This window comes from Papio anubis, chromosome 14 (assembly GCF_008728515.1).
Source record: "Papio anubis isolate 15944 chromosome 14, Panubis1.0, whole genome shotgun sequence".
Taxonomy (NCBI): Eukaryota; Metazoa; Chordata; class Mammalia; order Primates; family Cercopithecidae; genus Papio; species Papio anubis.
Window position 1 is genome coordinate 44,965,637 of NC_044989.1, and position 26,768 is coordinate 44,992,404.

General features: G+C 38.2%; 1 protein-coding gene across 4 annotated transcripts in view; it reads left to right on the forward strand.

Annotated features, from left to right (window-relative positions):
• CAMKMT (calmodulin-lysine N-methyltransferase) overlaps nucleotides 1-26,768 on the forward strand; it is a 423,620-nt gene that overhangs the window by 357,366 nt on the left and 39,486 nt on the right. For 3 of the 4 annotated variants that reach the window (XM_021924800.2, XM_021924801.2, XM_021924802.2), the window contains exons 5-7: nucleotides 1,715-1,769; nucleotides 2,826-2,889; nucleotides 10,680-10,746. The exons of the other annotated variant lie outside the window; for it this stretch is intronic. In XM_021924800.2, coding sequence (XP_021780492.1) covers nucleotides 1,715-1,769; nucleotides 2,826-2,889; nucleotides 10,680-10,746 — 186 coding nt within the window. The remainder of the gene's footprint in view (nucleotides 1-1,714; nucleotides 1,770-2,825; nucleotides 2,890-10,679; nucleotides 10,747-26,768) is intronic. 4 annotated transcript variants of the gene reach the window in all.

Sequence of the window (26,768 nt, forward strand, 5' to 3'; positions counted from 1 at the left end):
GATTTTTGCTGTATGTCAAAGGCTTTTGATTTCCACTCAAGGCATTTTATTTCACTTTGATTTGGGGGAAACAAAAGTGAAGCTCCAATCAATCCTTACTGATTGTGAAGGTCAAAAAAAAAAAAAAAAAAAAAACCAACCAAAGACATTCTTTAAACTTCTGCCAGGGAAGTCACTACAGAATGTCTGATAAATAAATACCTCACAGCTATTATTTAAAGATGCCATCCCACCCCTGGCTTTAAAAGTATTTTTATATATCTAACAATATGTATTTGTGAACTATAAATTAGCATTATGGATTCATGCTACAGAAATAAGTGTTTTCAACTGTTAGTGTGCATTACAGATCAAACCCATGGATGGAATTCAGGAAAAAAAAAAAATCATTTGAAAATTCTGAAGATGTTTGGTAGACCCAGAAAATATAGGTTTTTCATTTTAATTATCATTTTATAGAAGTCATTCAATATATACTTCCTGAATAGCCCATTATTATTCCAGATAAGTCACTAGTGATCATAGCGTGTGTTTTAACAGTATGTACTTACAAGATTGGGTCAGTAATATGTATTTTTTTAAGCTCTGTGGGTCCATATTTACCAACCAGTCTATAATTGCTTTGAACAACCAAACACTCATTAAGTGTGTTTTGAAATATTAATGTCCTTGCTTGGCTCCTTCTCCTCCCTTTCCCCCTCTTCCCACCTCTCCCTCCCTTTTAATTTCGCTGTTTTTCTCCTCTTGAGGTAATAAACTTCCCAAACTGGGAAGAGGAAACAGTCCTAAGAGTCTAAGCCTATAAATAAGAACAGGGCAATTTTGAATGTGGGCTGCAGAGCTGCCCTGGAAGTCTGGCGTTTGCTCATCTCGCTGTGCTTAAGCTTGACTGGAGCTCCAATCAGCGAGCAGTGGGCCAGGGCGAGAATGTCACACGTTGAGGGCTGATATTTAGGCACAAAGGGGAAGGTAAGTGCAGAGTGCCCCCCTAGACTGTCAGCTTTAACTCTGAGCTGCTCTACTTTTGAGCTGTGAAGTCAGAGCCCAGTCATTACTTTAGCCTGGGTTTGCTGGCTTAACCATATTATGTCCCTGCATTGTTTATTCACTGTGTTGTGTTGGGGTCAATTGTAATTTAAGTGTTAATTGCTAAATACTCTTTGTGTAATTGTTCTTTATGGAGATTGTTCAGCTTTCCAAAATGTTTCAGTTTGTTTTAGAATTTTTTTTTTAAATTCAGGAGTGCATCTATTTATTTTGTGTGTGTTGTGTGTGTCTATAATATAGGTATATACACACTCACATATATTCTTCATTTACTTGTCTAACTGTTTTTGAAGGAATGAATGTGGATTAACAGTGTTATCCTTTCCTAACAATTATCTTTCGCTACTCTAGCTAGTTTAGTTCTAAAAGACAGCGCCATTGACAAGGGAAAAAAAGGGAACCTTCTCAGATTTTTCAGCTCAGCGGTGGTAATGTTGCAGTGAACACTAATGAGGGAACCCCCACTGATTTGCCTGCTTTGTGACTTTTCTATTTCATAATTATTTTTAAAACGCAAAACGACATGAGGTAGCCTAGTCATGTCTCTACAACTTCCTGGTAGCGCCGTTCTTACTGCAGATGGCAATTTGTTCTTGTAACATATATCTCTCTCTGACCATTTTCATCTAATTTGTATGGGTTCTACCATTTCTTTTCTCTCTTTCAGGGCCCTTGCTGTGTGTGAGCTAGGGGGTGGCATGACATGCTTGGCTGGGCTCATGGTAGGTCTTTTCTCCATTCCAATCCCATTCAGAAGGAGGAACAAAAGGAAAAATGTTCCAGGGCCTCCAACTGCTGGGTCAGAGAACCGTCAACAGCATCAGCTGCGGTCAAGCTGCCGGGTCTTGAGAGACCTTCTAGATTGACTTACTTTCGGATCATATTGATTTTATGGTTGCCTCGATGAGCAGAAACATTTTACCTCAGTGTAGTCAATATTGCTTGTTGTGACATTCCAGGCCTCGCACAGTCTTTCTTTGCCATAGCGAAAGCATTTTTTTTTTTTTTTCAGATTATAGTCCCATTTGCTAAGATACAGGAATAGCCCGGCGAATCACAGTTGGAGCACCATGATATAGCTGCTAATGTTTTGCCTGCATTATTACACCAACAAACATGATCCAGAGCGCTCAGTAATTAGATTCTTTTGAATTAGATTGGCCATTCAGGAACGTCGTTCCCCATTCTCTGGGTTCTGAGTCATGTATTCAGGAGATATTATGTAGCAGCACAGTGCATTAGACAAGTTTTTATGTCTCTACAAATAAAAGCATATTGTTACACTGATTGGCATTTGACAAACCTGTCGCTCTTATACAATGTGTCGAGGTTACAGCCCAATGTGCGAGCATGTCAAAGCTCACAAAAAAATTACCCTCACAAAGCCATCTGCCTGCAATGCAAAGTTATATGAAGGGCATCAGGCAGTCAGACAGAAGCAAGCTGAAAGGCAGAGTGACAGCCTTGTATGATGGCTCTACTAGATAAACAGAAGCCCACAAATGAAAGCCTCTCAGAATACCATCATCCGCTGTCACAATGCAATTACCGAACAGAATGATAGCAAGATAGAGGCTCCCGCAAATGGAATGATAAAAGTATTGACTGATTTGATTGAATGATTAAAATAATGCAGACATAAAATGAAAAAAGATTGAAGATTGTTACAGAGAAATAGGTGAGGAAGCATGATACTGAAGGCTTGTCACTCCTGTCTTCACTTCCACACAGACAAGCATATTTGCTCATTGTTTGCTGTGCTCCCTTTTTTTTTTCAGGTTGCTATTTCTGCAGATGTCAAAGAAGTTCTGTTAACTGATGGGAATGAAAAGGCCATCAGAAGTATCCTTATTCAGATAGAAAACGGGTTTGTTGTGCTCATTCCTTTTTCCCGGCTGAGTAACAATTGATATAAAGAAAGACAGCATGGGGTATTAAAAGAGAGCTTCCTCCCCCACATACATGATAAGTAATTAAGAAAAAGTAGAAATATATGAATTCCTTGCATACGACTCCGTGGGTTTTTTTCTTTCCATGGATTTTTATAGACATCTCTCATTAAAGGGGCCTATGTTTTGTGGACCTCCCGAGGCAAGAAGAAAATTTGTTTCATAATTTCCAAGCATTCTTGTTCTTTTATTTCCATTGGAATTTGCCAGTGTAAAATAAATTATTTGGTATTTATTATATTTGGATATTGCTGGCAAATATTAACTTCCAGCTTCATGTTTGTTATTACCTTTATGCACTTCATATTGTATGTACTGTGTAATATTGTGCCTGCTCTAATTGCTGAGGGGTTACCTATATCCCCCACTGGAAACAGCTGTCAGTTCTTCATTATTTCCTTTTATTTAGGACTTTATTTAGGATTATACATGCTATCTCTGTTTTTCTGCTATGCTATTACAGTTCAAACTCCATTAGATTATGCTTTGCTAATATGTACACAGAGTTCATGAAAATTGAACTGTACTTTAAGAAAGTAAGCATAATTTGTGGCTACTTTAGCAGTCGAGCTGATTTGTTCAGGGGCAGTTAACAGCCGTTAGAAACTGAGAGGAAAAGTGGAAGATATGTTTGCTTTGGATTTTTTTTTTTTTTTTTTTTTTTTTTTGGTGTGCCTTACATTTACATTATGAGGGAGACAATCTACTGATTTGAATTTTAAGCTCCTAAACTGCCAAAGCAGTTTTGATTTCTGTGGCATCTTACATACAATCTATTTCGGATTTTCTTTTTCGACTTCTGCCATATGATTTTTTGAAAATATGCAGCAGCTTCATCAAGCTGCTCAAACAGGAGAAAGGAGGTACGAGAAGCACAGTAGCTAATATTGTTCAGTAACACTTGTATGCTCTACCGAGCCCCACCCAGCTAATTGCCTGACAGACTTAAAAAAAATTCAGGAAGGAAAAACAGCCAATCACAATCTTGGCCTTTCACACAAGAGAAAGAGATCACAAAAGGTGCTTCCTTTTTTAAAATGCAGGATTTTAATCACGCTCTTGAGACTGTCTCAAGTTTTTCAAAATATTCCTGAAGATGAGCGGATGTTGTTTCATTCACTCTGCTTTATTCTGAGTTATTTCATGCACGTATCAATGTATCATTTCACTGTGCTCCTCCTCCTTATGTCAGGGAATACAGAGCAAGAGGAAGCTCAGGTATGCCAGCTCAGCCCCAGCGCATTTTTAGAGGGTGGGGGGAGCAGGATTATTGGACAAGAGAAGATTATTTTAGCCACAGAAACTTTCAGCTTGGGCCCAGTAACCTAAGGTTTTTTTCAAGTCAGCAGGTGTCTTATTTAATAGCATCAGAAACCAATTAGAACTTTTATCAAACTATGGGAAACATCTGTAGTCAGTATGTAAATCTATTTGTTCTAAAATTATTATTGAGCTAAACTACAGAGCTTCCAAAGAAAGGAAGCAATGCTAATGTCATTAATTAACACACCTTTGCTTTAAACAACAAAGATGCCATGCCAGCTTTTGAAATCAGAGAGGAAATCTCAGATTCTGTATTCATTCTGCCGGCCTTTCAAAGAAATGACTGGTACAGCCCCCTCCCAAGAAAATGGATTTTTAACATTTGGTCCTCAGAAGCTCAGCCCTGAGACTGCTTTATTGTGCTGGGTTTTACAATGGGTTTAATATAGCGGGGTGCCAAAGGGCAGGAGGGGAAGAACTTTACAAAGTAGATAAAGTAGGTCTTTTCAGGATGCAGACCAAAATTGGTAGTGTGTTTTATTTCATCTCTTAGGACTTTCCTGATGGAGTTCAGTTTTTACCATGCAGTTGTTAGAACATAGAACACTATGTTTGTGTGCCTTTTTCTGTTGTAACTAGATCTAATTTTTTTTAATTAAGAGAAAAAGCATGCATAAAGCCTTAAAATTGGCAATGTGTTTTTCCTGCTTTTAATACTAATGCTATTCTTGATTTGCTAACAGAGCATACAATTGGTATTCGTTGTCATCTCTTTCACTGACTGAGGTTAATATGAATGATTTTTTTTTTCTATTTGCGTGCCCACTTTCTGTAAGAATAACTAATTCACTGAATCACATACTATTGATGCATATAGATTGAAACAAACTTATTTAAAAATTACTGTTTACATCTTTCCTTTAAAATTTTAGGAAGCCTAAATTATATAGCAGTTGTAGGATATTATTCAAAAATTACTTTCTAAAAAGTAAAAGTGGATGTCAACAAAAAAAGGGGGAGAAACATTGCCAGAAGCCAGAAAATCTCTTAGTAAAGCTGCTAATTATTCTTAATGGGCAAGATGAGCACATTAAGAAACAAATGAATACATCAGTGAAATGTAATTGAAAATCGACCTGGCAATGGCATATCACATCTGAGTATTGGCCTGTATGTTATTCTTATCATTTTAAAAATTGTTTTTGTTGTTCTTGGCTTCTGTATTTAATGAATCCAACTGAATCTTCTCAGTCTCTTAAGCTTCTAAGATTCTGATTTTTACCTCTTAAAAATAGCATTTCGTGATATTTCCTTTTAATTTTATATTATTTCTATTTGTTTTAGTATGTGAGGCAATGAATGGATTGGTTCTGAATCTTTATATCACAGAAGCATGTCAACCAGTTTTGAGGTTATTTATTATTTCCCTAAAATATATCAAATGGATTGCCTATGTCTTCTTGAGTTTTCCATCTTGATTCTGAAAAGCTAGATATTGATCTGAGATTTATGAAACAGAGATGTCTGGAAAGATATTAAGACTTGAGGTAAAAATGACTTTTTTAAGTCACAAATATTTTCTTAGATTCATGGGTAGTTTTCCCTAAGGTCTCCTTGGTCTCCTTAAACTGCATTGCTGGGTCTATGAACCCAAAGCCCCCACACCTGAGAGCTGCTCTTCCCTACAGATTCCATTTTCTCTGTACCCCAAGAGAACAAAGGATAAATTAGAAACAGGATCATTTTGTTTGTCCAGTTATGAAATTTATTCCAAAATAGTGTGAAACGTGTTCCTTTTCTTTTTCTTTCTTTCTTTCTTTTTTTTTTTTTTTTTTTGGTAATGCCCCCTTAGTGTCAAGAAAGAAATCTTCAACAGCCCACATATAATAATTACTCCATAAGGTTTGTAGCTTGTGATAACAATGACCTAGGAATAGGAGAAACACATGGCATACTGAGCTATTATTGATACTAAGCCTCTTCTAAATTATGATGAATAAAAGTAGAACTCCTGAAGGTGAGCATCCCTCTCTGGCTACAATCACTGATGTGCCCAGCACAGGCGCCCTGCCTTAATAAACATCTGGCAGTTCTATGCAGAAGATTCCAATGTTTGGTGACCCATTTCTCTGTAAGCATCTTATCCCCATAGTATGCACAGTGTGGGTCACAGATCTTGCACTTAGGATTCTCCAAAAATGGGTAAATCTCCTGTGCTTTTTAAAGGAGACAACCCTGGTTTAACATTATTTTTATTTAATAGAATCCCTGACTTGAGTAACTAATGAGTGAAGCTTCATGTGGACTGTGCAGCCTGTACTATAGATGGTTGACAACGTGGAAATCCCGGGCCATCTTCCTGTGTCCAGGCTTCTTCTTCCAATGCCGGCTGTACTTCCATCTACTGATGAGTCATAAGTAAACTCTATGTGCCTCACATTGGGTAGCAACTCAACAAATATCTATTTTTGGAATTAAATTAAAATTAATTCAACCAATATTAATGGCATGTCATTACAGGTGCTAAAGATACAATAGTGAACAAGATAGGTCTAGTACCTATCCTTGGCTAGAATACATTTATACACATGAAGGGCAGAAGTCCTTTGATAACTCTGGTTATTTAAATTCTACAGTATAAATGTTCACATAATTAATTCTAACTTTTTTTTTCTTTTTTCTCCTTTTTGTGGAGAATGGGGTCTCAGGCAGTCTTGAACTTCTGGGCTCAACAGGCGTGAGCCACTGTGCCCGGTTAAGGTAATTAATTCTAAGCAGCAGGGAAAGAAAATAAAGTGTAACTGCCAAACCTCATGTTAGTTACTTTACCAGCCTCTTCATCCTACCAAAGCTTTTGCCTAAATTATACACTAAGGTAATGAATTGACATGAATTGGGCACCTACTATGTGCCACGCCTATCATATGTGATACTCCATTAAGCCTAACAAATAGGTATCATTATTTCTGTTTTAGAGATGGAGCTCAGAGAGATTAATTTACCCAAGGACACACAGCCACCAAGTATCAGAACCAGCACTAGAAGCCAGGTTCATTTGACTTCAAAGCTTATGTTTTTTCCACTTAAACCATTCCGGGTCACCAAAAGCTAAAATGATTTGGTGAACCTCATCTTGCATTTTCTTACCATGCTCTGGAAATAAAGGCCTCTCATCCATAAACATAACAATTGGCATTGCTAACAGAGTTTATAGTACCTCTATGGCATCTTCTCAATTCATGTGAGTAATAAGCACATTTAAGAATATTTTGCAGCCTTAAATTAGCAAATATTGCCACATTAAGCATTAAAAAGAAAAACCTTGAGAGATCAAAATGAATAGGGTTTATATTATAATCTCATAGTTTCCTACCCTCATTTTTGGTATTTTGGTATTCCAACGAAAATAAAGATACCATAAACCAAGAAAGTGGTGCTTTATGAATCACAGTGTTATTATTTTTAAAATATTTTCTTGCTTAAAGAACATGACAACTCTCAAAATGTATATATAACTACTGGTAAATAATTGCTAATTGCAGGAGGAGGCTGATATTTTTAACAATATGATACATACATATAACATGTATATAATTTGTTTAAATTACTATTATATAAAACTATTTTTTAAGAATAAAAATCAACTGAAACAAAATTGAAATGGAGCCCTACCTCTGAACAGGGCTTTATTTGAGAAGAAAACCTAGAGATAGAATTCCGGTTTCCTTTTAGCCACAAACATATATCCTGTAGCTCTGGAAGTCCAGTTGCCTAGACAAGGGGATTGGAGGCAACTACTCTGTATTCATTTAATCAGAAATCACATTGAGGCTTTCTTTGCACCCAGTCCCTCCCACTGAAGTGCTCCAGCAGGTGGGTGCGGTTCAGAGAACACGATTTGGCCCGTTGTGTTGAACACTATCCTGGACATATTGACTCAATGTGATTGGATTTCCTTTATTACCCTGAGGTGACACAGAAGAATGATAAAATCTATTATTGGACACAGTGCCATCCAGAAGAACCATCAAAATCTGACCTAAAGTAAAGGGTGGGGAGCAGGAGATCTGAGTTTATCTCTTAAGGTAATATTTTAAAATACTGTTGACATTTTTTCTTCTCATGCTCATTTTAATATTTAAAAAAACCTCTTAAACCACAAAACATATTTCCTTCCAGTTCTAAAAATAAAGCAGCCTAAATACTGCTGTGGATTTTTTTTTATTTAAAAAATTGCTTTTAGAATATAAATACATATGTTTGCTTCAGCCTGACCACCTGGAGTCACAGGTTTATAAATTGTATAAAAGTATATAGTGTTAAGATGTTTACTAAAAATTATTAATAGGTTTTCTGAGTTATATAATTTAACTTCCCTGAGACTATTTTATAAAAAGTATTACCTCCACTAACAAAATAATATGTTTTGCTTGATAGATTAGTCATGTACTCATACGACTCTACAGGTGTACCGGGCACATTATGGCATGCAGTTGGATGCCATGGAAACTCTAAGGAGGGTGTGGCCAGAGTGTGGGGGAACTTAATCAAAAACAGTTGTCAGCTGACTCTTTACTAATTTTGTTCTTCTCAGAATAAAGATGTCAGCTGTCCTTTTCTGCAAGACATTTCATTTAGAAGACTTTCCTGAAATACTTTCTTCCTGAAATAGACAGAACTGTAGGCCGATGTGTCATTTTAGTTAATCAAAACAAGTAGGCAAATTAGTCTCTTTTATTTTTTTAATGAATGTAATTTAACGGTATTTAATTTGCATACAGGAAAGTTCACCCAGGAAAAAAAAAAGTCTGCATTATAGCACTTTTGTAAACCTCAACAAAGCCCTTCATTAGGAGACCTAATTGATTTTTCCTACCCACCCCTGGGGGAAGAAAGCTATCACAGTACCTGCTTATTCACTCAGAGAAGAAATGGGTGTGCCTGGTGGTTCAAGCAGAGATTTGGGTTAAAAAGTCCTGTGGCTCTGTTTTTGCAGGGAGATCTTGGTCAATGCTTGCTTTGAGCATGCAGGAAACCTGTTTTTCTGAGCAATAGGAGAACATCGCTTGTCTGCTTGGTGTCCTCCCCATGGGCCCAATTTAGTTCAGCTTGTAGCCTTCACTGGAATTATTTTATTTCTTGACTATTTAAACCTGCCTTATTCCAAAAGAGGGATTTTGAGGCTTGTTACCGTGACACATAGAATATACCATATAAAATGAATAGGAAAGTGAGGGCAGTTGGAAATTGGAAAGCCAGGAAAATATGATGAAGCCAGGAATAGAGGTCAGTAGAGAAAGTATATGCAACAGGGTCTCTTGTGGTTGTTAGAGTCAGGCCACACATTTGGCTCTGAGTTGCACAGGTGCTGGAGCAAAGAGAAAGAGAGGATCAACTCTAAGAGTTATCATGCCGGGAAGTGGAAGCAACATCCCTTGATCTGCAGACCAGCTTTTCCGGGTGCTGAAACCTGGTAATTTTTTCCGATGGGCCCTTGTAAATATGGCGCTGGGTGATGTAATGAACCAGCTCCTGAAAACATGTCTTCCATAAATATGGCTCTTTTGCACAAGTCCTTCCATGCCAAAGGCCATAGCGTAAGTCTGTAAAGACAGTTCTTCAGGGGACTTTTCACTGAACTGACTTTCTTCAGTAATTCATTTTCTCTCAAAGATTCTCCAAGATTTTCTCCATCTTTTTCTACTCACTTCCTCCCAAGTCTCATCCTGCTGCTCCTCTCCACCCCTCCCTAGTAGCATTTAGGAGATTGGAAATACTTCACACTGGAAAGTCTCGGGAGACTGACATTGCCCTCCCTGCTGACAGAGAGGGTTGCCTTTGGACTCCTTGCCCTTTTAAGCAAGTAGGACATGGCACCTATGGGACAGTCATTTCCCATCAGCACTCATAACTCTAGGGCTTGCCATGATGATCCATCTCAGGTGATAAAATGCAGCCCAGGGAAGCGAAAGAGCTTGCCTGTGGCAAGTCAGCATCCTGCTTCCCACCCCACATGCAGCTCTTCTCCTTTCACAGTACTCATCCCATGCATGATAAAAAGATCGGCCAGGCGCAGTAGCTCACGCTTGCAATCCCAGTATTTTGGGAAGCTGAGACAGGTGGATTACCTGAGGAGAGGAGTTTGAGACCAGCCTGGCCAACATGGTGAAGCCCCATCTCTCTAAAAATAGAAAAAGTAGCTGGGTGTGGTGGCTCATGCCTGTAGTTCCAGCTACTAGGGAGGCTGAGGTGGGAGGATCACTTGAACCCAGGAGGTAAAGGGTGCAGTGAGCCGAGATCATGCCACTCCAGCCTGGGCAACAGAGCGAGATAAGAGTTTCTGGACCTTTTTTTTTTTTTTTTTTTTTTTTTCAGTCAGTTCACGATCACTGCAGACATTTTCTTAACTGTGTCCTGTAGATGTGCAAGACATCATCACAAGGAATCAGAAGGCTGGTGTTTTTAAGACCCAGAAAATATCAAGCTGGTAAGATACCTTTCTGCATTAAAAAAAACTCTGATTGAAATTGTTTTTCTTGATACTATGGATGGTTATTAAAAATAATAACAGCTAACATTTATTGAGCACTTACTGTGTGTCAGGCACTGTTTTAAGCACTTTACAAGTATTATCTCATTTAATGCTCACTAGAATACTATGAGGCAGACAAACACTCTCATTATCTCCAATTAAGAGATGAGAAAACAAGATAAGTATATTAAACACTGGGTAGGGGATGATTTATGATTAGACAGTATGAGGTTGGGAGAAGCCAGGCCTGGGAACTCCTTAAATGGCTCTCTTCCAGTGAGTCTCAGCCTAGGAGCAGTTTTGTCCCCAAGGGGACTTTTGGCATTCCCTGGAGACATTTTTTTTGTTGTCATGACTTGGTAGGAGAGCGGGGAGTGTTGCTACTGGCATCTAGTGGTAGAGACCAGGGATTCCACTGAACATCCTATGTTGCATAGGATGCCCCCATACAACAAAGAAACATCTGGCCCAGAATGTCAATAGTGCCAACATTGAGAAACCCTGCTCTGTTCCATGATTTTAAGATAGTCTAGGTGTCCATTCCCTTTTACGTTCTGTTAATTCTTATACAAACTAGGAGGAATGCTTGCTCTTAACCAAAACAATGGTGTGTACTATGATGCTACATTTTATTTTTGCCCTGTTGGTAATGGATCTAGAGAAGCGAGTAATCATTTCATAGTTTTCACATGAAATATCTGTATTTGTGTATTTTTTCTCATTCATTTAACCACAGACTTTATTAGAATAACTCCATGTTAAATTAATTGTTTTCTTTATTACTGTGAAGCTGTCATCCTTTGGTAGTTTGAATTTTCCCTATTGTGAAGACACTTTCCCACCCCAACTTCCCAGTTTGATTTTTTTTATTAGTATATAAACTATTCATTAACAGACAAGGCCTACAGACTTATTTCTCTTGGACACACCCACGGTACAGCCCTGGCGGCCAGTGGTCTGGGTGTGCTGGCCTCAGAAACGAAAATAGCTACAATGCTTAAAAACCAAAGTGACGACACATGTTGGTGTGAGGCTATGGAATAGCAATGATTTTTTTCTCTTATATTAATTGATGAATGTAATGAAGTGTCCATATATGTATTTTTATTTTTTTAATTTTTTTTATTTATTATTATTATTATTTTTATTTTTATTATTATTATACTTTAAGTTCTAGGGTACATGTGCATAACGTGCAGGTTTGTTACATATGTATACTTGTGCCATGTTGGTGTGCTGCACCCATCAACTCGTCAGCACCCATCAACTCGTCATTTACATCAGGTATAACTCCCAATGCAATCCCTCCCCCCTCCCCCCTCCCCATGATAGGCCCCGGTGTGTGATGTTCCCCTTCCCGAGTCCAAGTGATTTCATTGTTCAGTTCCCACCTATGAGTGAGAACATGCGGTGTTTGGTTTTCTGTTCTTGTGACAGTTTGCTAAGAATGATGGTTTCCAGCTGCATCCACGTCCCTACAAAGGACACAAACTCATCCTTTTTTATGACTGCATAGTATTCTATGGTGTATATGTGCCACATTTTCTTAATCCAGTCTGTCACTGATGGACATTTGGGTTGATTCCAAGCCTTTGCTATTGTGAATAGTGCCGCAATAAACATACGTGTGCATGTGTCTTTATAGAAGCATGATTTATAATCCTTTGGGTATATACCCAGTAATGGGATCGCTGGGTCATATGGTACATCTAGTTCTAGATCCTTGAGGAATCGCCATACTGTTTTCCACAATGGTTGAACTAGTTTACAATCCCACCAACAGTGTAAAAGTGTTCCTATTTCTCCACATCCTCTCCAGCACCTGTTGTTTCCTGACTTTTTAATGATTGCCATTCTAACTGGTGTGAGATGGTATCTCATTGTGGTTTTGATTTGCATTCTTCTGATGGCCAGTGATGATGAGCATTTTTTCATGTGTCTGTTGGCTGTATGAATGTCTTCTTTTGAGAAATGTCTGTTCATATCCTTTGCCCACTTTTTGATGGGGTTGTTTGTTTTTTTCTTGTAAATTTGTTTGAGTTCTTTGTAGGTTCTGGATATTAGCCCTTTGTCAGATGAGTAGATTGCAAAAATTTTCTCCCATTCTGTAGGTTGCCTGTTCACTCTGATAGTAGTTTCTTTTGCTGTGCAGAAGCTCTTTAGTTTAATTAGATCCCATTTGTCAATTTTGGCTTTTGCTGCCGTTGCTTTTGGTGTTTTAGACATGAAGTCTTTGCCCATGCCTATGTCCTGAATGGTACTACCTAGGTTTTCCTCTAGGGTTTTTATGGTATTAGGTCTAACATTTAAGTCTCTAATCCATCTTGAATTAATTTTCGTATAAGGAGTAAGGAAAGGATCCAGTTTCAGCTTTCTACGTATGGCTAGCCAATTTTCCCAGCACCATTTATTAAATAGAGAATCCTTTCCCCATTCATATATGTATTTTTAAATCCTGCTTAAAATGTTGGGAGTAGGCTGGTGGCACAGGGGACAGCATATTCTGTGTTTCTCATATAAATGAACAAATCACTTCTGTTTCCCAGAAAACCTGGGGTAGGTTGAGAGAAAGAGAAAGGGTCTGCCGTTACCTGTGGGGTCCCCGTTGTTAGGACAGCCTTTCCTTCACAGTGCAGATGGCCTTATCCTTCTGGAGAGGACTTCATTTTTGGACATGATTTTCAACCTGGTCTTTTAGTTATCAATCAAAAGTGCATTTTCGGTGTTGTCCTCATTTACATTTATTTAATGTTTAAGGTCATTTGTGACCATCTGAGTGTATTTCAGCATATGGAATCAGGGAATAATAGATTTCAGCTTCATGCTGTGAAGAGAGATTGTGTTTTTACCAGACATAATGTTGTTTACTGGGTGTTAATAATCACTAATTAATAAACATATCTAGACTTCTAAAATGTTGCATTTTGAGGAATAAAAATGTCAAGTGTTTAACTTATGGAGTGCAATAGTATTTTCTGTCATCTCTTCATAAAATAATTAAGTTACATAAAGAAGCAAAATGTCATTGTTCAACAAAGGACATATCCCAAATGCTTAATACATGGCCTTTGTTTCTATTTTTCTGTTCTCAAAACTGCTATTTCTAGATATATTGTTCTGATATGTACCTGGACATATAGACTATGTGACAATAATAGTCATATAGAAACCTCCAAGATAAGGGTGGGTTTTTTCCCCCATCTTTATCTCATACTAGTTGCAGTCAGTTTCTTTTCTTTTGAACCCTGCAAGCATTTTGTTCAAAGTCTACCAAAGCACTTTCTAGAGAATAGATAGATTGAGTTAGTCCTTGAAATGCCTTGATCTTATATTAAGGAGCAACTTGATCACTTAACTGTCAAGAAGCTAAGAGAAACGGCCAGCCACTGATGTAATAGTCAGTATTCTCCCTCCATCCACTGCCTTCCCACCCATAACCAGTACAATGTGATGAAAGTATTCGTTCCACGAGAGAAGAAATAAAAGGAAGCCATTCACAAAAGCGTTAAGATAGAGTTCAATACTCTTTTTTAGTACCTCAATGCATATGCAGAATTTCTCCTCCACATTGGAGGTGTGGAATAACAGCAGCGACAGATAACTAAGAGGTATTTACCATAGCTATAAAGCCCACACGTGAGCCAAATATTTCTGCTATTAAAAGCACTTCAAAGCTTGACATGAAGTTTGTAACAGCTGAATGTCTCTTATGACTTCATTTGCAAAGATGTATAAGCTGAAAGGAAAGTCATGATATGAGAACTATGAGCCTAAGAAATGGTATATATATTAAAAAAAAAAAAAAAAAAAAAAGCTGCCCAGAAATTTGATTGGCATCCAAGCTCCTGTTCCCACTACTCCGATGATGTTCTCCATAACTATCAGCATTTCTCCTACTACTGACCTCTTCCTACCTCTTACACAGGGGCAGACCCAGGTTGTATGGGGCCTGAAACTTACTTTGAGGGCCCACTTAAGAAGAATGAATTCTATTATACCTTACTTTGATAAATTTTACAGAAATATATGACCATGTGAACACATTACTAGGGCTTCTCCAAGGGCCTTGGAAGGGCCCTTGCAAGAGGCCCTGACGCTGAACCTTCATTAGCTTCACAGTCAATCCACCTCTGCTCTCATAAGCACCACCATCCTTGCCTAGGGTAACTCTTCTCTTAGCTACCAAACTTTCCTGCTCCCTCTATCTATTTTAATCATAGTCTGATTGTAGCTAAATGTGAAAGACGTGTTGGTGAAAATCTGGAAGCCTTAGCCCTGGCTGAATCTAAGATCCACTTATATGAAGCATTACATTCATTACTTTTCAGCTTAATACAGTTATTTGGTTTATTTGTTGTCCATCCATGCAGCCGTCCATTCACTTAACAAATATGCCCAAAGTACTCTGCTTTGGAGAATATAAATATGCAGTTATCAAAAATAATTCTTGAACAAAGGAAACCATGCTACTAAATATAGCTAGAGATTGATGAAAGAGCAAGGATATTTACAGTATCTCAATTGTTGGGTTTATCTAAAGCTGTCTTCAAAATTGTGACTGTTTAACAAAGAACCATTTGGAGCTTTTGACGTCTATGTATTTCTAGTTCTTCCAGAATTAGTGAATAGCGTCATTCTCTGGTTAATATTAGTTGAGAATTACTAAAAAATATATTAAATTTACCCTGCTGTGATGATGAAAGTAAGTTTCACTTAACAGTGTATGTATCTTTGTGTGAAAGTTGCTAGTGAATTCAGGTTTATGACCTTTATTATTCTTTGATAAACCATGAATTTTAGTAAACTATGGAACTTATGTTAAGACTTTTTTTATAACCCAAACTTGACCTTTATGTAGGCCCCCAAGATTGGTTTTTGGTCGCATTGCCCTATTGCTTTTTAAAGATTTATACCTCCTCTGAGACTCAGTTTCCTTTAGAGGTTAAAATGGGGATGTGGAAAATGATTTTTGAAAGGTACGTTCCGACCAAGTGGAATCCAGTGGCTGATTTTCCTGGGCCTTCTGCAGTCTGCCCTTGTATCCACATCTCATCTAGCTGCCACCTCCTCTTTTGGTCACCCAGGCCCCCTCGCTTGCCTCTGACAGATATGATCTCTCCATCTCTCGTCTTTGCCATTCTTGTTTCCCTCCTCTTCTCCATCTAAATCCTTCCTTCTAGGATGGCACCACTACCATTTTCCCCCTGCCTTCTCAGACTATCTCAGCCTACCCTAATATTTTTAATTTCTGCTGCTCTTAGAACATTGAATACAGTTGAACATGGCATAGTCTCTTATTGTTCAAAGCATATTGGCTTTGTTTCCATGTTCACTGGTTTATCAACTTGTTGACAAATATTTTGATCACCTTCTGTTTGCCAAGTCCCATTATAGATGCTAGAGATGGAGTGGTAAACAAGATGGAAAAGGCCATGCCTTCTTGGAGTTTATGTCCTAGGGAGGGAAACAGATCGTTTTCTTGAAGGCAAGAATTCTGCTTAGTATGTTTTTGTACTCCCTGAAGCAGTTAGTACACTTTATCCTTGGTATATGAAAGCTTTTAAAATTGGTATTTAGAGAATATTTTGAAAGACATGAATCCATAAAGCTTATGGAACCAAACCATTTTTAGTAGAGGAAAGTCAAGCTCTAGAGAATCAGACATCTGTTTCTACATCAGATAGCTGACTTTCATTTCAGTGTTGGCCTCTTCTCAGGCATGCACATGTAATGTCTGTAGACAAACTGACAGTGTGAGTAGGCATTTATCTGTTCTTTGTCAGGTTGAAGAGGAAGGTTAGTAGAAGGTAACTGAGATAAGGAAGCTGAGGGCTCTCTTTAAGAAACTTTCTGATAAAATATACCTGTTAGTGAATTTTGCTAGAATTATAGTAACAGAATCCTGAAGACCGCTGAGAATTCTAGAGATGCCACACTCCTGTTTCCTTCTGTTGCTATCTTGGCTATGACAAAATGAAATTATCATGTGTTCTTTCTGTTACTAACATAACACTGTTGATTTGCTTAACAAGTTTATAGATGGGCTCATATCCCTACTATTTAGTGTTTTGCACTGAAGACACCAACTCCCATAAGATTAGCCAGTTTCAGCTATTTTGATAGAGTTATCCTTTTTGTATTAAAATGAGCCAGATTTTAAAATAGGAGGATGCTGTCTTTTTAGGGACCCTCTTAAAGTACAGTCAATTAAAAATTAAGGCCTTTTATTTTAGAATAACATTGTATTGATTCTTTGGATTTGGCCACTTCTATTTTTTACCAAGGTCAAAATCTCACTACCAAAAATAGGCCAGGTTCTGTATTGATAGCTAGGTATGCAAGTCAGACTACTGTATTCTCTGTGAAAATGTCTTCTGGTTTTAAGAGAGAAATCCTTCTCCCTTCCCAGAATTGTATATCACAGAAGTTACGTATCAATAAAAATATTTTTGTTTTCAAAGGAGTTCTTCACTTAAAAATAGAGCCATCTTAAAAAAATTTTTTAGAGAATGGTCACATGATAAATCATTGTTAAACAATCATTTAGTTTTTACCTTAATAATGGACATTAGTTTGTTTTTGATATTTTGCTATTATAAACAATGCTGCAGTGAGACACATCTTTACATAAATTATACATTTGCAAGTGTGTCTATACAACAAATTTTCAGAAGTGGATTGCATCTATTTGTACAACCCTACCAAACTGCATAATTTTTGTCAGTATAACTTTGTAATATATTTTCATATTTCATATTTACTAAGACGACATTTAACAAACTTGGAGTCTTTCTATGCAAGAACAGGTGTTCTCTTTTTAAGTTTTTTAAGGTGTTTCACCAGCATTTTTATGTCTCTTAAGTTTATTTTTAGAGATTTTTTATTGGTCTTACAAATAAGATTTTTTCTTCCATTATATTTTCTACTTCCATTATGTTTTACTATGGGGTTTCGTATAGTAAATGTGTAGTCACCTCAGTGGGTTATTGTTTTGAATATTTTGCAGGTTTATCCTCTTGAGTTTTCTAAGCAAACAATCACATCATCTGCAAATGATGACAACTGTATCTGCTTTCTAATTCTCATACCTCCTTTTTCTGTCTCTTGTATAATTTTATTGGATAAAAATTTCCACAATGATTATTAAATAATAGGCATCTTTGAGTCTGACTTTGTTGGGAATCTACTAAATTTTCACCCCATTAAGTACGCATTAGCTTTTGAGTTGAGATATATATGATATTTTTTATCTTCTTAAAATTTCTTAAGAGATGTTATCATAAGTAAATATGGAACTTTAGCAGATATCTTTTCAGCATCTATGGAGATGTTCAAATTGCTTTCCCTATTTTATTTATAACTATGACAAATTATATCAACAGGTTTCCTAATATTAAAACATCTCTGCATTTCTAGTAGTTACTTGGTCACAGTATTTTAATTCTTCTTTTAATATGCTTCTGTGTTCTAACAACAAATTATCTGAGATTTTTAAAAATTACAACTTTATTGAGATATAATTCACTTACTATACAAGTCACCCACTGAAAGCATATATAATTAAATGGCTTTTAGTATATTCACAGAGTTGTGCAAGCATCACAATCATTTTAGGGTATTTTCATCACCCCCAAAAGAAAGCTCATACTTGGCCAGATGTGCTGGCTCACACCTATAATCTTAGCACTTTGGGTTGCCAATGTGGGAGAATTGCTTGAGCCCAGGAGTTTGAGATCAGCCTGGGTAACATAGTGAAACCCCATCTATTGAAAAGAAAAAGAGAGGAGAGGAGAGGGGAGGGAAGGGGAGGGGAGGGCCTCATACTCATCCCCCTTTCTCACTCCTCCTCCCTTCCAGGGTTAGGCAACCACTAATCTATGTTCTGTTGCTATGCTTTTGCTTATTCTGGACATTTCACATAAATGGAACTGTATAATATATGGTCTTTCACATCTGGAATCTATCACTTAAAATAGTGTTTTTAAGGTTATTCATGTATAGCATGTATCAGGACATTTGTCATTTTTAGTACTGTTCCATTGTATGGGTAGACCACACTTTATCCATTCATCAGCTGATGGACATTTGAGATGTTTCCTTTTTCTTTTTCTTTCTTTTTTTTTTTTTTTTTTTTTTTTTGCTATTCTGGATAATGCTGCTATGAACATTTGTGTACACATTTTTGTGACAAGTTTCATTTCTCTTGGGTTTATATGGTCACATGGTAACTCTATATTTAACCTTTTGAGGACCTGCCAGACTATTTTTCAAAGTGGCTGAACCACTTTAAATTTTCTACCAAAAAGTATATGATGTTTTCTGAGCTGTTTGCATTGATATTCATCAGTAAAATTGGTCCAGAATTTTCTTTATTGTGCAAACTTGTCCGATTTTAAATAGCATTGACGTGATAGCTATTTAAAATAATTTGGAAGTTTTTCTTATCTTTTGAACCACCTCTTAGTGGGTTGCCCTACACTAGATCATAATTCTAGATCAGAACAATTTTTACCCCATTATTTTGTATGTGATATTTGGAGATATAGTGGCAAGAAAGAACAAAATTACATTAAAAAATGCACTGCACTTGAAAGTATGTAAGTTTGAAACATAAAAAAGGAAGAAAAATAAATAAAAACACCAAAAAGCAATAAATAATTTTGTGATTTCATCTGAGACAGTATATAATTGTAATTTCTAGTCCATTCATTCTAATATTTTGTTGCCACTTTGTTTTGCAACTGTGTAAGTTAATCAGCTGTCATAGGATCAGAGATACTTGAAATGGAAAATACAGTTAGTAAAATAATTAGTACCTTTCATTTCAAGGTCTTGAAACCCTTTCTAGTCTTCTTTAACCAGTGTAGAATATACTGGTCCCAAACATGAAGGGGGTCTGAATGTTAGGAAACTATCCCTCTTTTGGACTCTGAAATAAGTTCATTTCTGCTAAATTCCAAACAAAAACACAGAGCTGGGATCAGTTTTAAAGTCAGTCCAGAAAAATATAAGTGATACGCTGTAACAACAGTTCTCAAACTTTGTTCACAGAATCATTTGTATAGCTTCTTATGACACACATTCTTGAGCCCCACACCCTGAGAGACTGAGGCGGGCCTGGGGTTTTGCATTTCTAACAGGTAACTCTGATGTCTGGTCTGGAGCCCTCACATGGGAACCACCAAACTAGAGTTCTCTCTGATATTTTCTCATTCAATTCTGCAGTGTTCCATAGATTTAAAGTTGTTCAGATTTTCTTGCCGGGCATGGTAGCTCATGCCTGTAATCCCAGCACTTTGGGAGGCCGAGGTGGGTGGATCACAAGGTCAGGAGTTCGAGACCAGCCTGGCCAACATTTTGGCCTCTACTAAAAATAGAAAAATTAGCCGGGCGTGGCGGCGGGCGCCTGTAATCCCAGGTACTTGGGAGGCTGAGGCAGGAGAATTGCTTGAACCTGGGAGGTGGAGGTTGCAGTGAGCTGAGATGGCGCCACTGCACTCCAGCCTGGGTGACAGAGCAAGACTCCATCTCAAAATAAATAAATAAAATAAATAAATAAATAAAAAATAAAGTTGTTCAGATTTCCATTCAGTAAAGCCACTTCCATTCACTGTATTTTCTTGCTTATTTTATTAGATGTTATGCACTTACAAAGAAAGGAAAGGGCCTGACTTAAAGTCAGCTCTCAGATCAGCATTTCCATCTCTTCCTGATTCGATTTTGGGAGACTGTGTGCTTCCAGGAATGTATCCATTTCCTCTAGATTTTCTAATTTGTATGCATAGGGTTGTTCATAGTAGTCTCTGAGGATCTTTTCTATTTCTGTGGGATCAGTTGTAATGCCACCTTTGTAAAAGGTGACCTTTGTAATGTCATCTTTGTAAAAGATCCAGAGATCTTTTACCTCCTTGGTTAGCTGTATTCCTAAGTATTTCATTTTCTTTGTAGCTAATTTAAGTGGGATTGTGTTCCTGATTTCACTCTCAGCATGGACACTGTGTAAAGAAATGCTACTGATTGTTGTACATTGATTTTGTATCCTGAAACTTTACTAAAGTCATTTATCAATTCTAGGAGCCTTTTGGCAGAGTCTTTAGGATTTTCTAAGTATAGAAACATATCAACAGCAAAGAGAGATAGTGTGACTTTTTATTTGGATACCTTTTATTTCTTTTTCTTTGCTAATTGTTCTGCTTAAGACTTCTAGTACTGTACAGAATAGGAGTGGTGAGACTGGGCATCCTTGTCTTGTTCCAGTTCTCAAGGGAAATGGTTTGAGCTTTTGCCCATTCAGGATGATGTTGGCTGTGGGTTTGTCAGAGATGGCTTTTATTATTTTGAGGTATGTTCCTTCTGTGCTTGGTCTGTTGAGGTTTTTTATCATGAAGGGATGTTGGAGTTTATGAAAAACTTTTTCTGCATCTATTGAGATGGTCATATGGTTTTTGCTTTTGATTCTGTTTATGTGGTGAACCACATTTATTGATTTACATATATTCATTTGTTTTTTAGAGACAGGGTTTCACTCTGTCACCCAGGCTGGAGTGCAGTGGTGTGACCATGGCTCACAGCAGCCTCAACCTCCTGGGGTCAAGCAATCCTCCTTCCTCAGCCTCCCAAGTGGATGGGACTATAGGTGTGTGCCACCACACCAGGCTTTTTTTTTTTTTTTTTTTTTTTTTTAATTTTTTGTAGAGACAGGGTCTAATTTTGCTGCCTAGGCTGGTCTTGAACTCATGGACTCAAGAAATTCTCCTACCTCGGCCTCCCAAAGTGCTGCGATTACAGGTGTGACCCAGTGCACCCGGCTGTTTTGTGTATGTTGCACCAGCCTTGCATCCCAGGAATAAAGCCTACTCGATCATGGGGTATTAACTTTTTGATGTGCTGCTAGATTCAATTTGCTAGTATTTTGTTGAGGATTTCTGTGTCTATGGTCATGAGGGATATTGGTCTGAAGTTTCCTTTGATCTTTGTGTCTTCGCCAGAGATTGGTATCAGGCTGATGCTGGCTTCATAGAATAAGTTAGGGAGGAGCCCCTCCTCCTCAATTTTTTGGAATAGTTTCAGTAGGATTGGTATCAGTTCTTCTTTGCATGTCTGGTAGAATTCAGCTGTGAGTTCATCTGGTCCAGGGCTTTTTTTGGTTGTAGGTTATTACTGACTTAATTTCAGAAGTTGATATTGGTCTGTTCAGGGTTTCCATCTCTTCCTGATTCGATCTTGGGAGACTGTGTGCTTCCAGGAATGTATCCATTTCCTCTAGATTTTCTAATTTGTATGCATAGGGTTGTCCACAGTAGTCTCTGAAGATCTTTTCTATTTCTGTGGGATCAGTTGTAATGTCACCTTTGTCATTTCTGATTGTGCTTATTTGAATCTTTTATTTATTTTTCTTTGTTAAGATAGCTAGGGGGTCTATCAATTTTTTTTTTTTTTTTTTTTTTTTGAGAACCAACTCTTGGTTTCATTGATCTTTTGTATGGATTTTCTATTTCTTAATCTGGGTGGTGGTTAGAAGGGTGTTTGCCTGATAATAATTAAGGCATGTATTTATTACATGTGGTTTACTGTGTCTTATATCACAATACAACATGTCTTTTGTTTTTTTAAAAAAGCCATTTCAGTAGTTTCAGAGAGAGAAAAAGAGGTAGCCCTGACCTGAATGAGAGTAGAAAATGGTGAGCAAATATGGGGTCATTCCAGAGAAGTGACTATATGTAGAATGTAAGATAGAGGCAGAGTAAGAGATAGCCATTTGGAAATTTACATTTGAGGTGGCAGTAGAACAGATATGTGACGGTAACTACTAGAGGTTAGAAATAAAAGTTCAAATCTCAGAAAAATATTGTGCTAGAAGATTTGGAGATCAAAAGCAAGTGATCAGAACATAACTATGGGAATTGGAAAGTCAGAAGAGAAGATGGCCAAGGACAGAATCTTAAAAAATGTCTGTGTGTCAGGAGCAGTAAAAAGAGCCAGAAAGCGATACTAAGAAGGGACTGGAGAGCGAGGTTGATGGCTTGGGGTGGTATGGTATAATACCACTTCTTGTTTTGTTTTGTTTTGTTTTTTGAGACAGAGTCTTGCTCTGTCACCCAGGCTGGAATGCAGTGGCGTGATCTCGGCTCACTGCAAGCTCCGCCTACCGGGTTCATGCCAGTCTCCTGCCTCAGCCTCCCAAGTAGCTGGGACTACAGGTGCCCGCCACCACGCCCGGCTAATTTTTTGTATTTTTAGTAGAGACGGGGTTTTGCTGTGTTAGCCAGGACGGTCTCGATCTCCTGACCTCATGATCCACCTGCCTTGGCCTCCCAAAGTGCTGGGATTACAGGCGTGAGCCACCGCGCCCGGCCAATACCACTTCTTAATGGAAGAAATCCAAGAAAGCATTTTAAGGAGAGTGTGATCAGCTGCTGCAGATTACTGAAGGTAGGTCAGGCAGATTGCAAAGCAGTCCAATGACTGTCGGAAGAAAGGTCACATCACAAGAACATGACCTTAATGGGAGCGTCCACTCCCATAAGAATGTTGGTGGCAAAGGGAGAGAAGTTGTGTGTGTGCTAAGGGGAAGCTGGGGTGGAAGAGTTGAACATGTGACCAGGCAAAGCCAGTACAGCCAAGAAAGAAGAAAGAAGTGGAGACAAGAAAGGGAGATGTTTGATGAGGCAAGGATCTAGATCAGGGCTTCTCAAAGCGTGGCCCCCAACCAGCACCGTCAGCATCAGCTATATACTTGTTGGAAATGCATATTCCAAGGCCCCACCCCAGACCTACTCAATCAGAAACTCTGGGGTTGAAGCTCAGGAATTTGTATTTCAACAGACTGTCTAAGAATTATGATGTATGCCACAGTTTGAAAACCACTAGGGAAGAGGAAGGGGTGGTTTTATCCAGCACACAGATGGAGAAGCTCTCCTTAATGAGAAGAGTGACCCAACTTCCTTTTAGACAAGAGGAAAGGAGAAAAAGAAGAAGAGGAGAAAGATGGTATCAGATAGATAGCCTCAGGCTTTCTGTAAGGTCACCTGCTGAGAACAAAGACTTGGGATATTTGGGGAGCTTAAAGTGTGAATGTGTTCATTCCAGCCTCCAAACCCTAGCTTCTTCTTTAGGCTTTGTCTAATATGTTCTCTTGCTTCTTCATTCCCCATCCAGATCCTGCCTGTAAGATCACATGCAGTTCTACCTTCTTCAGGATACCTTCCCCAACTTGTCCAGTCCACAGTGATTACTCCCTAATACACAGGGCCATCTGTAATTCTTTTGTTTCATTTGAATGTCTTGTCTTCCGAATACGATTGTATGTTCCTTTTGACTATTATAATTTTGCTACTCGAGGAACATGTCCTCGTTGTACTGCTGCTCACAGCATCCACTGAGGTTTCAATAACATTTATAGATAAATGACTCCCAAATTAGAAAGTCAACAGATCAATATCCCCTTTCATTCTGAGTGTTCAATTCCAGATTTAGATGGTGTCCTTTTCTCTAAGTGTTTAAAACATGTTCTTAGAGAGGCTTCTACGATATGGAAGTTTAAAACTCTGTAAAAGATAAGGAAAAGCAGAGGAGAGAGTGGCAAATAGGAAATCATTTGAAAGAAGAGAAGTGATTCACTGGTTTGGGTAAACACTGTAAATGACCCTCTACAAGAGTGAGCTGTGCCAACATAGACTTTGAGAAGTGACATAAAAGAAACTGGGAGCCGGGCGCGGTGGCTCAAGCCTGTAATCCCAGCACTTTGGGAGGCCGAGACGGGCGGATCACAAGGTCAGGAGATTGAGACCATCCTGGCTAACACGGTGAAACCCCGTCTCTACTAAAAAATACAAAAAACTAGCCGGGCGAGGTGGCGGGCGCCTGTAGTCCCAGCTACTCGGGAGGCTGAGGCAGGAGAATGACGTCAACCCGGGAGGCGGAGCTTGCAGTGAGCTGAGATCCGGCCACTGCACTCAGCCTGGGTGACAGAGCGAGACTCCGTCTCAAAAAAAAAAAAAAAAGAAACTGGGAAAGGATACTGGAATCCTCTGTAAAGAATGCCTATAATATCCATGCAAACAGCATGGCTGCCTGCCTTCCCTACTGCTGGTAAGATAGCTTGTTTTCGAGGTTCATTACATTTAGCAAGCATGATCAAGAATTCTATCAGTGCATTTCTTTCACAAATACACAAGAAACTACCTTTTTAATAGCAGAGTTTAAAACCAGGACTCAGCTGGGCACGGTGGCCCATGCCTGTAATCCCAGCACTTTGGGAGGCTGAGGCGGGCGGATCACTTGAGGCCAGGAGTTTGAGACCAGGCTGGCCAACATGGCAAAATCCCGTCTCTACTAAAAGTACAAAAATTAGCCGGGCATGGTAGTAGCACATGCCTGTAATTCCAGCTACTAGGGAGGCTGAGGCAGGAGAATTGCTTGAACCCAGGGGGCAGAGGTTGCAGTAAGCTGAGATTGCACCACTGCACTCCACCCTGGGTGACAAAGCGAGACCCTGTCTCAGAAAACAAACAAACAAACGAAAAACAGGACTCACTCCCCTACAACCAAGAGTCTGAAAATATAAAGGTAAACAAAGAATACTAAACATGAGAATATGAGAAAATAAATTCTTTAAATCTCTATAGGGAGAGTTATCTGTGATCACTGCAATGAAATACAAATTAGGGTGAATCCATTTGACATTAGTTTTTATTACAAACTTGAAACAGAGACTATCTGTTTGAGAAATTCTTTTAGTGTGAGTTTTGCATCACAGGTAACATCCTATCCGAAATTGACTTGGTTTTGTTTTTCAGATTGAAACCCCAAACTCAAAGCCAGAATGAAATGATATAAGTTAGTGCAAGAATAAGGGAAGGGAAACTAATATTTCTTGAGCACCTATAATGTGGTTTCATTTACTCCATCTCATTCAATTCTTAATGAGACCTGTGATGCAACTCTTACTGTCTATTTTTTACAGATGAGGGCAATGATACTCAGCATCTCTCATCTTCACTGGCTTGTGTTTGAACTCAAAGCTATCTAGCTACAAAGCCCATGTATTCTTTCTGCTATACTATACCTGTTAAACTTCGCAGGTTTGGCATGTCCATAGCTGTTACAATTTTTCTTTATTTTTAAAATTAGAGACAGAATCTTGCCTTGTCATCCAGGCTGGAGTACAGTGGCAAGATCATAGCTCACTGTAACCTCAAATTCCTGGGCACAAGTGATCCACCTGTCTCAGACTCCTGAGTAGCTAGGATTAAAGGTACATACCACCACAACTGGCTAATTTTTTAATTTTTTTGTAGAGAGAGGAGTCTCGCTATGTTGCTTAGGCTGGTCTCAAACTCTTAGCCTCAAGCAGTCCTCCCACCTTGGCCTCTCAAAGTGCTGGGATTACAGGCATGAGCCATAGTGCCCAGCCAAGATTTTTCTAAAACATGGAGAATTCTATAATGATTATTGATTGTGTAATATTTCTGCCTACAAAATTGTATTTCACCTTGTAATGAACTTTGAATGGAAATAAGATTTTAATATTATGATGAAATAAAATGGAGAAAATATAAATTTTACTTTGGTGTCAGTATAATTACAAGCAACATGTTGACGTGATTTGATGTCTGGTAGAACCATCCTTTACGTGTCTTCACACATGAATGTTATGCCTTAGATGGTAAAACTTATATAGGTAAGGGTCCTACTTATATGTGCCCTGCTCTTTTTCAGAAAGCATTTTCTGTTTAGTTTGTTTAAAAAATAGTTGTGTAGCTAGGACTATGCCCAGCTTGGAGTTTTAATTTGAATTTCCCTAGTGACTAATGATGTTGAATATATTTTCATGTACTTATTTGCCATTCACATATCTTCTTTGGTGAAGTGTCTGTTCAAATGCTTTGCCCATTTAAAAAAAAAAATGGGTTGCTTATTTTTCTTATCATTGACATACTCTGAGAGTTCTTTATATGTTCTGGATATAAGCCCTA